This window comes from Nematolebias whitei, chromosome 6 (assembly GCF_014905685.2).
Source record: "Nematolebias whitei isolate Nwh7 chromosome 6, NemWhi1, whole genome shotgun sequence".
In the NCBI taxonomy this organism is placed as follows: domain Eukaryota; kingdom Metazoa; phylum Chordata; class Actinopteri; order Cyprinodontiformes; family Rivulidae; genus Nematolebias; species Nematolebias whitei.
Genome location: NC_056503.1, coordinates 45,597,339 through 45,610,072, shown reverse-complemented (window position 1 = coordinate 45,610,072; position 12,734 = coordinate 45,597,339). Strand labels below are relative to the sequence as shown.

The 12,734-nt window shown below is 42.4% G+C and overlaps 1 protein-coding gene across 1 annotated transcript in view; it reads left to right on the top strand.

Annotated features, from left to right (window-relative positions):
• LOC119410985 (latent-transforming growth factor beta-binding protein 1) overlaps nt 1-12,734 on the top strand; it is a 43,980-nt gene that overhangs the window by 20,073 nt on the left and 11,173 nt on the right. Inside the window, exons 6-17 of the mRNA XM_037677904.1 lie at nt 795-1,019; nt 1,777-1,853; nt 2,562-2,744; nt 3,474-3,576; nt 3,870-3,929; nt 5,344-5,466; nt 6,385-6,561; nt 7,969-8,091; nt 8,509-8,739; nt 8,847-8,987; nt 10,569-10,700; nt 11,245-11,358. Coding sequence (XP_037533832.1) covers nt 795-1,019; nt 1,777-1,853; nt 2,562-2,744; nt 3,474-3,576; nt 3,870-3,929; nt 5,344-5,466; nt 6,385-6,561; nt 7,969-8,091; nt 8,509-8,739; nt 8,847-8,987; nt 10,569-10,700; nt 11,245-11,358 — 1,689 coding nt within the window. The remainder of the gene's footprint in view (nt 1-794; nt 1,020-1,776; nt 1,854-2,561; nt 2,745-3,473; nt 3,577-3,869; nt 3,930-5,343; nt 5,467-6,384; nt 6,562-7,968; nt 8,092-8,508; nt 8,740-8,846; nt 8,988-10,568; nt 10,701-11,244; nt 11,359-12,734) is intronic.

The following is a 12,734-nucleotide window of genomic DNA, read 5'->3' as shown; positions in this document are numbered from 1 at the left end:
ATATCGGAAGCTAACACTAAAGCGCTAACTTTTATCATACATTGCTGTTGCTGACACTGTAAGACTGTGTAATGTGACGTTGTACAGTAAGTGAACACAACTCAAAATGGTTCATAAATCACAGGTAAAGTGTCCATGTCCCGTTCAGAGGTGAGCTTTCAGAAATTTGTCCAGTCCATCAGAACCAAAGAGGCGAAGCAGAACTTTGCTGTGCTGAAGCAGAGTGATGCATTCAGTGTGTCGGACGTCTCCCTCGTGTCATTTACTATAATTAATTAAGTCACTTTGGCTAGCCTCTTTATGGTTAACTGCTTTTATAACATAACTACAAAGTTTCTGTGCATCATCATCAATATTCCCGACACGGGACCCGAAAGTCCGAGCTTCGATCCCCAGTCATTGCACATCTCGTAGTGTCTCTGAGCAGGACACCCTATCCCCAATTGCTCCCGGGGTGCTTTCAATAGTTGCCCACTGCTCCACCTGGTGGTGGATGGGTTAAATGCAGAGAGACAATTTCACCGTTGTATGGGAACATACAATGATGCCAATACATACACATTATTATTATTATTATTATTATTATTATTAAATGTTTGTAACAGTAATTTTATTTCTATTTATTTTATTTGTGGTTTTATTAGAGTCAGACACTGACTGGACCTATTGATCATCCGAAAACCTCTTCAGGGTTGAAAAATGTCTGGATTCATAAAACGTGACGGTGCTCAGAGGAAGATGATGAACTGTTTGTTTGTTTGTTTGTTTGTTTGTTTGTTTGTTTTCTTCCTCAGTCCTCTGCCCGCTGCTCTGTAAGAACGGAGGCGTCTGTCTGCAGAAAGATCGCTGCTTCTGTCCCAAAAACTTCACCGGAAAGTTCTGCCAAATTCCCGCCTCACCTTCCGCCTCCTCCAATCAGATCAGCAGACCCGCCCTCCTCGCCACCGCAGCAGCCAATCAGGAGCTGATGAGGTCAGAGTTCCTGCTTCCGTTGGGTCAGAACCAGGAGGCGCTGCAGGGTCAGAACCGGGACACGCCACGCTCCGAAGGTGATTTAAGTCACATAAAAAAAAACTAGTTTTGACCCCTAACTTCTTACTTTTTAGAAATTTTATAATTTTTCTTTAAATCCTTTTAATTTTTTGTATATATTCTTTATTTTAACCCTTTCAGTTGTAATTTTATTAATGTATATATATATCGTTTTTTAACTTAATTTTTGTTTAAACTGGTTTTTACACAAATGTTTAAACTTTACTTTTTGTTCTTAAAGGCAAAAAAGATTTTACTTTGAATATTTTCTGAAAGAGCTTAATATTTAAAAACTGGATTCATTAATTAGATTTTCATTTAAATGAATTTTAAACCATTAAATTTTTGCTTTGTTTTGTTTCTTGCTAAAATAATTATTTCAGCTTATTAATGTTTTTTTTTTTAATCTGGTCTAAAACTAATCGTTTACAACTACAGTATAAAATATGTACTTTCACCGTTGTATAAATACTTTCAGACATGTAGCTCATAGTTTTTAATGTCCTAGTTGTGTTTTTTATTTTATTTTATTTGTTTCGGGCAGTTTTTTGTTTTTCTGAAGCAATTTTCTAAACAGTAAAATATTCTAAAAAGTTTGTAAAATATGAATTTGCTTCAGATCTTTGTGATTCTCAGAGTTGGTTTAATTTAATCCGTTCTTTAATTAATTCATTTTTGTGTCTAATTATTAGTGTTTTGAATCTTCAGCCTCAGAGTTGTTCCAGGTTCTGTTTCTGTGTCCAGAATCCAGCTCCCCCATGGTGAAGGTCAGAGTTCAGCACCCGCCTGAGGCCAGCGTGAAGATCCACCAGGTGATGAAGGTCAGAACCGGAGCCGGCTCTCTGACTGGACGATGGAAGTTTCTTTCATCTTAACATTTAAATCAAAACGGTACCACTTTACAATAAGGCTCCCCTTAGAGATGGCTAATAAATAATTTATAGATACGTTATTAATACCTCTATAAACACATTATAAATCATTAATAATTGTTTATTATGCATTAATTCAGAGTGACAGAGAAACAAACCTGAGCAGTTTGTTGCCATATAGTGAGCCAGATCTGCCACCTATATTTCACCTAGAGTTGTTGTATTAAACATTCAGACTAAGTTACTGCCTGGTAAAAACAATAAGCATTTGTAAACCTATTTTTTTAGGATATAATATTAGTTTTAAATACTTATAATGCATTGATAAAGTTTAATATTATATGCTAAAAAATTAGGTTTACAAATGATTATTGTGCTCACAAGGTAGTAACTTAGTTTGAATGTTTAATATAACAACTAGATGAAACAGATTTGGCTCGCTTTGTGCCAAGAAACTTGTCAGTTTTGTTTCTCTGTCACCCATAATTAATGCATAATAAGCAGTTGTTAATGATTTATAAAGTGTTTATAGAGGAATTAATGACATATCTATAAACGATTTGTTAGCCATCTATAAGGGGAGCCTTATTGTAAAGTGGTACCATAAAAACTTCACCACTTTCTGGAGGGAAACTTGATTCTTCTTCATCGGTCCAGGTGTCTGGTTCTGGTCCTGCCCTGCAGACCAGTTCTTCCTCCTCTTCGGGTTCGGCCGGAGCTCCGGCCCCATCGCCGGTTCTCGCAGGTGGTGGAGTCCAGGCCCAGATCCTGAGCGGTGTCAGTACCTACAACCACCAGTCGGGCTTCAGATATTGTTTCAGAGAGGTGAAAGACGGACAGGTGAGAACAGAACGCAGAACATGAGACATGTTCCTGTTTTTTGTTTCCTAGGAAACGGACGGACGGACGGACGGACGGACGGACGGACGGACGGACGGACGGACGGACGGACGGACGGACGGAAGGAAGGAAGGAAGGAAGGAAGGAAGGAAGGAAGGAAGGAAGGAAGGGTTTTTCTGTGTGTGTGTGTTTTTATTTTATTTATTAGTTTCTTCATTAAAAAACAATTCAATTTACAATAAGAAATACAATCACAAATAAAATGAAAGGCAGCAGAAAGAAGAAAAAATCTTATATCTGCTCCTTTATACCAAAAAATTAATTCAAACAATAATAATCTTCAAATAACAAAAACAAAATAAACAACTCCTTCTCGAGCATCAATTCATACAAATACACATTAAGTTATTTCTCTTTTTTTAACGAACCAGCTTTGATCATTCTCTTAATCATAGACATTGATCTGGCATTTTTCACATCACTCTCCAGATTATTCCATAATCTAATTCCCTGGATTGAGGTAGACCGTTCCTTCAGACTCGTTCAAAATTTAGGTTTCACAAAGATTTCCATCCCCTTAACATTATAACAGCTCTCTTTTAACACAATTTAATTGGCTATTTAAAGGTAATGTATTATTATGAGCCCTATACATAACGTTTACAGTTTACAGTGTTTATTTGCGTATAAATATTTGTTGTGTTTTTCTTTGTGTTGTTGTGTTTACAGTGCAGTTCCCCACTCCCTGGTCTGCGGAGCAGAGAAACCTGCTGTCGGGGGACAGGGAAGGCGTGGGGACTCACTGATTGTGTCCTCTGTCCTGAAAACTCAGGTACAAACACCTGAAACACAAAATCCTGCAGATAAACAACACAACAACAAACAACCAACACAAACAACACAACCGGAGTCATCATTCTGAGCTGTCGGTCCAGCTCCAGGTGTTCAGTGATGCCGTTTATTTAAACCTACTGGACCAAAGCTAAAAAAAAACCAAAGATGGCCGACATAATTTTAAAAATTAATTCATTTTTTATGACGTCAGACTTCATGACGTCAGACTTTATTTTGAGTGATTCTGACTCGTCAGAACATTTTTAACGTTCTGTTACGGCTCTTGCTCAGGTCAGACCAACGGCAGTTGTCCGGTTGGGTTCGAGCGATCCAACGGGTCTCAGTGTGTCGGTGAGTTGAACACACACACAGAGGTCAGACAGGTGGAGGTGGGGGCGACAGGTTGTTTTAAAGCTTTTAAGTCATAAATAAAACATTTTCATTGATAAAAGAAATTATTTCTCCTGGAACGTTAAGACGAGTTTATTTCTCATGAGGTGCTGGTTCTGCAGCTGACCCGAGCAGGAAATAAAAATCTAAAAAGTTCAGATCAGGAACTTGATGGCTGCTTCCTGTGTTTTTGTGCTGGAACCATTTTGATGGAAGCTTCCAGTTTGCTAGATAAACGAGAACCGTTGAGCTCTGTGGCGTCCCACAGAGCTGAGAACTCGGCCCACTAGTTTAGCAGATTTGCTGTGAATCCAAGATCTTGACATTTGTCTTGTTAGGTAATTTTTACATTGGTTAAATATTTAAACAAATGTTGTAATTAATTTAATAATAGTAATGATAATAATAACAATAATAAGATTAATATAAGAAATAATCAGTGTGAACAGTTACAACACAAAAAGCTGGAAAATAAACTGGATTGTTTCACAAACTTAGTTTTTTCTAACTTTAAAGAAATAACTGACAATCATTATTTATTATTGTTGTAAAAACAGTTCACTGTTTAAAAAAGTTAAATCTGGTCCTCTGGACATTCAAAAAACAAAACAAAGCAAAACAACAATTTTTGTTGTTGTTTTGCTCTGTTTTGTTTTTTTAATGTCCAGAGGACCAGATTTAACTTTTTTAGATTATTCTACCTGGATTATTGAGCATGCATCAGGATAGTTTACTGTTTGTGTAGTTTTTGTGTTGAAATTTTTACCCAACAAAAAATGAAGTTTGTTGATTAGTTTCATGGATCAGCGCCTCCTTTAGTTTTAAAACTTGGTGGATTTATTTGAAACTTTCAGGTTCAGAACCTGTTCAGCTCAGAACACTCGGTCCAGTTTGGGCCGGTCCCGCTCACCTGCATTGAAGTGTGTGTCGGTGTTTAAATGTGTGTGTCGGTGTGTTAACGTGTGTGTCGGTGTGTTAGTGTGTGTATCATGTGTTAACGTGTGTGTCGGTGTGTTAACGTGTGTGTCGTTGTGTTAACGTGTGTGTCGGTGTGTTAACGTGTGTGTCGTGTGTTAACGTGTGTGTCAGTGTGTTAACGTGTGTGTCGGTGTGTTAACGTGTGTGTCGTGTGTTAACGTGTGTGTTGGTGTGTTAACGTGTGTGTCGGTGTGTTAACGTGTGTGTCGTGTGTTAACGTGTGTGTCGTGTGTTAACGTGTGTTTCGTTGTGTTAACGTGTGTGTCGTTGTGTTAATGTGTGTGTCGTTGTGTTAACGTGTGTGTCGGTGTGTTAACGTGTGTATCGGTGTGTTAACGTGTGTGTCGGTGTGTTAACGTGTGTGTCGGTGTGTTAACGTGTGTGTCGGTGTGTGTAGATGTGAATGAGTGCCACCAGCAGGGGCTCTGTGAGAACGGCCTCTGTGTGAACACCAGGGGGAGCTTTAGCTGTGTGTGTCGCTTGGGGTTCATCCTCGATGCCACACATGGAATCTGCATCTGTGAGTAACACACACACACACAGACACACACACACTGCCACCTGCTTGATCAAAGGAAAGACTGAACTCCTGTCAGAATTCAAGAAATAATCTGGATCCGTTGGAGTTACGGGACTTTTTTAACAAGTCATCATGAAATCTGCTGCATCTGGGTTGGTGATCCTCAGGGATGAACCACATCTGGTTCTGAGACGGTTTCTGTGAGTCCTGACTGGAGTCTGTTCCTTCCGACCGGCATCTTCTGACCCCCTGGAAGAAGAGGAGCAGGATGCTGGTCCGGCTGATGCTTCTGGTCTTAAACAGCACCTTTGTGTTTGTGTTTTGAATGTCTATAAACTGGGCCCAGAACTTTTCTGGTCCCTGGTTCTGGTCCACAAAGCCTCCGGTTTGTTTTCATATGAAAACAAGGACTTGAGAAATCTGGATCAATTTTTAAAAATCTACTTTTAATTATCGTAATAAACTCACGGGAGAAGATCTTCAATTCCCTGAGATCTTCTGACGAGGAGTCGGTCCGTTTGGGCCAAACCTGGAAAATCAAGTTCTGTTGGTGGCGATGACTTTCAGCTACTGCCACACCGAACTTTAGCTTGATATAGAAGCAAAATAGCAGCTACAAGTTCAGTCAGGTCTTGATGTGTTCTCTCAGGTCTTGATGTGTTCTCTCAGGTCTTGATGTGTTCTCTCAGGTTCTTTCAGGTCCTGATGGTTTTTGTCCTGTCTTTGTCTCAGTTTCCTTCTTCATTTTTCCAGAACCATCCTCTGAGCTTCTTGTCTTTGTGTCGGGCTGCTGGTGTCTCTGTGGACCAGAGGACAGCATGTTCTGGTTCTGCATGCAGCAATCTGTTGGACTCTAAGATCTGTTTGGACCCTCAGGTGTTCTCCTCTCCCTCCTCACTCCTGTCTGTGTGTCCTCAGCCCACAGTGTGATATCGGAGGAGAAGGGTCAGTGTTACCGGATCCTCGGTTCTGGTCTGGGTCCGTCTTCTTGCTCCATGCCCATCTTCCGGAACATCACCAAGCAGATCTGCTGCTGCAGCCGTGTCGGGAAGGCCTGGGGACCCGAGTGCCAGAAGTGCCCTTACTTTGGGTCAGGTCAGTCATCTTTCAGATTAAAAGCTCAGATTTATTTTTGTTCAGGTTCACGAGAAACGGACTCGAGTTCAGGAGGAAGAAGTTCTGCAGAAACATCAAAGTCCAAATCAGCTCCAGAATCCGTCTGTCCAAAGACCAACGGGACTTTAGGAATAATCTGAAACTGTGACAGAGCCAAACTCTTAGTTTAAAGAGCTTTATTTAGAAGGTCCAGGTTGAAACCACTTCCTGGTTTTTGGACTTTAAAACCTAAATCTGTCAGAAGTTTTTCTTCAGAGCTCCTGAACTTTAAAGTTCTAATCAGGACTGTCGAATCCCTGGAGGCGGCCATGATGGAAGAAGCTGCTGAGTAATATAGATTTACTGACCCACAATCTGCTGAGTCATGGGTTACCATGGTGACCCCGCCTTTTTGTGGGGGACAGAAAAGGACTGAGCAACACTTTACACTTCAGGCAGAACCACAGAGTAAAAAGTAAGCCTCAGAAAACTAGAAGTCAGATCAAATAACTTCTTGACCCATGAGCAGCAGAAGGTTCTGATGGTCCCACAGGTTCTGCTTGGTGGTTCTACATGGTTTTATGGAGAATATATGACAAGTTAAAAAGAGCCTTCACTTCCTGTTTGAAGAAAAAACTGAGCTCAGATACAATGGGAGTTTGGGTGTTTGACCTTTGACCTCTGGGAGGAAACCATCAGTCCTCCAGCAGAGAGACACTGGGAGGATGAAGACAGAAAGACTGAAGGTTGGAGGAGAAACTGGAGAAAAGAGGAAAGATTATTTGTAAAATAATAAAGTTTTAGTCTCTAAAGTTGAACGTTTGATAAAAACAGTAGACTCCTCCACGTTGGCCTGTGATTGAGAACAAAGAGTAAAAGATGTGAAAACAGCAGCTCAGTCATGGAGAGTCCAACTTCCTGTGACCCGTTTAAACTCTGGTTCTGCTGGGAAGTCGGAGCTGGAGACCCAACAGGACCAGGTGTTACATCGATGGTCGTCTGTGGGGGCTCGTACAGTTTTTGAGTGAATCTCGTCTCCGTCGAGGTTTGATGTGATTTTAAAATTTTTGTTCCAGGACGTTAAAACCCGACCCAGATCCTGACAGAACCAGAACAAAAACACACGAATCAATCAACATCGATAATGATCAAAACCTGAAGGACAAAACTTTAATGAGTTTCTTTAAGTTCGTGTGAAATCATTTAGAGTTTTATCAGGATGTTCTGAAACCAGACAAGAAGTTCTGTCTAAAAGTTCTGGTCCGGTTCTGGTTTATTTCTGTTTTCCCTCCAAGCAGCAGAGTTCCTGAAACGTTTTTAAAACCTGCATATGTTTTTCTGTCGTTAAGTTTATTTGATTAAACGTTCTGCCTGTTCTGTTGGTTCTGTTGGTTCTGTTGGTCCCAGCTGCCTTTAAGGAGATCTGTCCCGCCGGGCCCGGGTACCATTACTCAGCTTCCACTCTGCAGTTCACTCAGAGAGCCGACCCGGCGGGCCGAGGCCCGCTGCTGACATCACAGGACAGCAGAGGTATGGACCAATCAGCTTCCTGCTTTCAGGCTGCACTGACTAGAAGTTTAAATGTTTCGTTAAAGGAGAACTTTATTTTTTTACAATAAAACATTTAATTCTTACAAAGATTTACTGTTGACCAATAAAATCATTCAAATCATGAGAATTTGAATTCATTTGATCAGTTCTGATCATTTGTTTTTGGTGTTTTTGCTTTGTTGTTTGAATATTTGAGAGGATTTCAGTAGAGGTCAGAGGTCACATGACTCAGCTGTCAATCATAGTTGGACATTTTTGACTTCCCATCAGGCCTTGGGCTCCGTCCTCAGGTTCTTCAGATGTTCTGATGGTTCGGGTCAAGGATCTAAAGAAAAATCACAAAGTTTTTGTCAGAAATTTAAAAAAAAATATTTCTACCCTGATTCTTCCTTTGAGATTCTGAACCCGGGTCCAGCAGCACCAGAACCTCCAGTTCCCAGCAGAAACTGTCCCCTGGTTCATCAGCAGGTACCAGACCCGCTCAGCCTAAGCCGGAGGTCCGACTTCCGTCACAGCCTCCGCTCAGCTCCTCCAGAACATTTCAACCTTCTGGGTCCACAATCTCAACCTCCCATCAGAACCGGGTCGACTCAGCACAAACAAACTCTCGGTCCACTGACAGCCGAGGTAACTCAGAACCAGAACCCGGATCGGAATCATTCCTAAAGTTCTGGACCCGGCAGCAGGTTCATTTGGAGGATCTTTGACCCAGGTGATATTTCTGCTCTCAGCAGGTGCTCCGACATCCTCCGGGTCCCGATCCGATCCAGTCGCACCTCGAGGCGACTCTGCCTCGGCTCCGGCCCAACGTGGATCCAGACCTGACTTAGCCCGGCCTCATGTGAGCCCGACGACCCGACCCACCAGAGTCCAGGGTGAGTACTTGAACCGTTCAGCGCATCCAGAACATCTTCAGGTCCAAAGGTTCTGTCTGTTCATTACAGAAAAACAAGAAAATGAGTTTTTATTTCAAAAAGTTTAATTTATGATTCTGTTTAAAACCAGAACATGTTGATGGTGTAGAACCCTCCATCTCCACTGTCTACGGCTTTTCTGTAGTCGGGTTCTAAAGGTCCAGGAGAGAAACCCAGACCTCTCTGTCCCCAGTGACGGCAGACCCCAGGGTGTTCCCATGTCAGCCAGGAAGCAACGTCCTCATTACTGAGGATGAAACCCTGACCTTTAGGTCCATTCCCCGCTCTATCCTCTTCTTAAACAAGATACTCAGACACTTGAGCTCTTTCACCTGAGGCGAAGAACATGGTGGTGGTTATGGACAGCCCAAGCACAGCACAGGAAGTCTATAACAGAAAACTGTTGGGGTTCAGATTAGTGAGGCTGTTCCTCCTAATCTTAGTCTCTGAATGGTGTCCCCTTCCAGGACACCATTCAGAGACTCAAGAAAGACTCAAGAAAGACCGCTTAATCTGAACCACTGTTTGCTGCATAGGCACAAACAAAAGTCAGAACCTTGTCTCGTAGTAGGAAGCCACAGAAATTAAAACCTCTCATTCCCCGGTGGAAAACTCCGACACTGAAGCATGTGAGTGTTCCCACAACGGCCCAACACCTCTGTCCCTGGGCAACTTCAGAGTAGGGAAAAGTCCAGCCTCTCTCCAGGAGTTGAGTCCCAGAGCTCAAGCTGTGTGTAGAAGTGGACTCAAGTATATCTAGGTGGTATACTCAACCTCACACACAAGCTCTGGTTCCAGCTCCAGTGAAGTCACAGTCCATCGGCACAACTGAGGACTCTCCCTCGCCTGCTGCCCGGCTTGCATTGCACGTAACCGTGGCACCTGATCATGGTGGTCCTCCTCACAAGTGGTGGGCCCACATGGATGTGGTATACTGTCTCTCTTTTGGACTTGACCTGGCCGAGCCCCAGGAGCCAAGGCTCAATGTCTAGGTGCTTGCTTCCACCCCAGGCCTGGCTCCAGGGAGCTGCCCTGGTTTTCCTTTTCTAGGTGAGGTTTCCTGATGCAAATGTGTTTATCCATGAAGGTTTTAGAAATGCTCTTGGTCTGACCCCTCTCCTGAGTCCTGTTTGCCATGGGAGACCCTACCAGGGACTGTAGAGCAACATAGCCCCTAGGATCATGGGGGTACTCAGACCCCTCTGCCACGTTAAGATGGGGATTTTAGTAACTCTGTACGTCAGCAAATATTTAATAAATTTAATAAACATGATAAAGATGATTAATAAAAAAAATTCTTGCAATGAGTCGGAGTGAAACAAACCTCTTGATTGTGGAGGTAAATCTTTCTGATTAAATGTAGCTGAAATGTTATTTTTTAATTAGTTTCCATCAAAAATAAAATCTAAATTAAATATAAAAACTTTCAGATGATTAAAAAGACTTTATTTTAGAAACAGTTTGTGATTCAACAAGTAAATTTACCAAAAATATGTAGAAAACGTTGAATTAAGGAGTGAACAGTAATGTGTGTGCCTGCAGTGGTTCAAGGTGTGTGTGAGAGCAGACCAGGTGTATGTGGGCGTGGCCTGTGCGTGGATCTGCCACGTGGGAATCACACCTGTAAGTGTGATCAAGGTTTCCAACTCAACACTCAGCGACAACACTGTCACGGTGAGAAAAAACAATTGTGTCATGTTACTTCCTGTTGGTGTTGTCTCTTCCTGTTGGTGGTGTTGTCACTTTCATTGGGCGTTGTCAATTCCATTGGGTGGTGTCATGCCTTTTCCTGTTGGTGGTGTTGTCACTTCCTGTTGGTGGTGTCATGTGTTTTCCTGTTGGTGGTTTTGTGCCACTTCCTGTTGGCGGTGTTGTGCCACTTCTGGTAGCACCATGCTTCTTCCTGTTGTTGGTGTTATGCCATTTCCTGTTGGTTGTGTCATGCCTCTTCCTGTTGGTGGTGTTGTGCCACTTTCGGTAGCATCACGCTTCTTCCTGTTGGTGGTGTTATGCCATTTCCTGTTGGTTGTGTCATGTGTTTTCCTGTTGGTGGTTTTGTGCCACTTCCTGTTGTTGGTGTCATGCCTCTTCCTGTTGGCGGTGTTGTCACTTCCTGTTGGTGGTGTCATGTGTTTTCCTGTTAGTGGTTTTGTGCCACTTCCTGTTGTTGATGTCATGTCAGTGTGGTTCTGAAATTGGGTTTTGTTTGGTTCTGAAGATATCGATGAGTGTCAGCAGAACCCCTGCAGCAACGCTCGCTGTGAGAACACACCTGGCAGCTACAGGTGTGTTTGTCGCCATGGTTACAGACTCATCGGCAACACCTGCTCAGGTAAGAACATAAAAACACAAACATCAGAACACAATTACAACATGGCTCTATCTGGTATCGGTGTGGTTCTGTGGGTCCTTGAGGTTCTGTGGGTCCATGTGACTCTATCAGCTGATGGATGACGATTCTTGATGTGGTTCTGTCTGAGGGATCGGTCCAGCTCAGGCCCCTGAATTTCCTCCAGATTCTTCAAATGGTTTCCTCATGATGTTCTAGATGTCTGCAGGTTTTCTTCATGTCAGGTTCAGGTTCTGAGTTGTTTGTAGAACTTTAAAGAAATCCTTCATCATGACACTTCCACCACTGTGCTTCACAGCTGAGGTTCTTTAGTAAGAAGCAGAGAAGAAAACACTGACATTCCTCCAGGTTCCTCAATGGTTTCATGAGGTTCTGCTCTGAAGAGGAACATCTGAAAATCATCTTTGGTTTTCTGACCAGTTTGGGGTTAAACTGGATCCTCAGACAGAATCGGAGGCTGATGTTAGATTACATCTGGATTAAAAGCACTGCTTTAATCTCATGTTATCAGCTTTACAGCTCAGAAGGCTCCAGTCCAGAGCTGTTTCTGTCTGAAACACACAAATTGATGAAATATAAATAAATAAAGTTGAAAAAATGTATGAACATGAAACATTGCAGCTTTGATCTGTGAGAAGGAAAGATGCAGAACATGTTACAATTTAATTCTTTAGTTAATCTACAGAAATTATTTAACTCAACCGCTTCCTTTTTTGGGGACAGAGATGGTGTAGAGGTAGGGCGGCCAACTTGGGACTAGAAAGGTTTGATCCCCAGCCATTCCCACGTGTTGCGGTGTCTCTGAGCAAGACACCTAATCCCCACTTGCTCCCCAGGCGCTTACATAGCTGCCCACTGCTCCACCTGGGTGTATCTCAGGTGTGATGGGTTAAATGCAGGGAACTCATTTCTCCATTGTATGGGAACATACAATGATGACAACACGTAGCACTTTACTTCCTGTTCCCACTGACTGTAATATATGTGCTGAGTCATGTTTGGGACCTTTGCACATCAGGTGTTAATGCTGAGTCATGTCTGAGAGCTGTGTATGTCACGTTAACGCTGAGTCATGTTTGGGACCTGTGCATGTCATGTTAATGTTGAGTCATGTTTGAGACGTGTGTGTGTCATGTTATTGCTGAGTCATGATTGGGACCTTTGCACATTAGGTATTAGTGCTGAGTCATGTTTGGGACCTTTGTACATCAGGGGTTAATGCTGAGTCATGTTTGGGTACATTTGTGCATCAGGTGTTAATGCTGAGTCATGTTTGGGACCTTTGTGCATCAGGTGTTAATGCTGAGTCATGTTTGGGACCTTTGTACATCAGGTGTTAATGCTGAGTCATGTTTGGG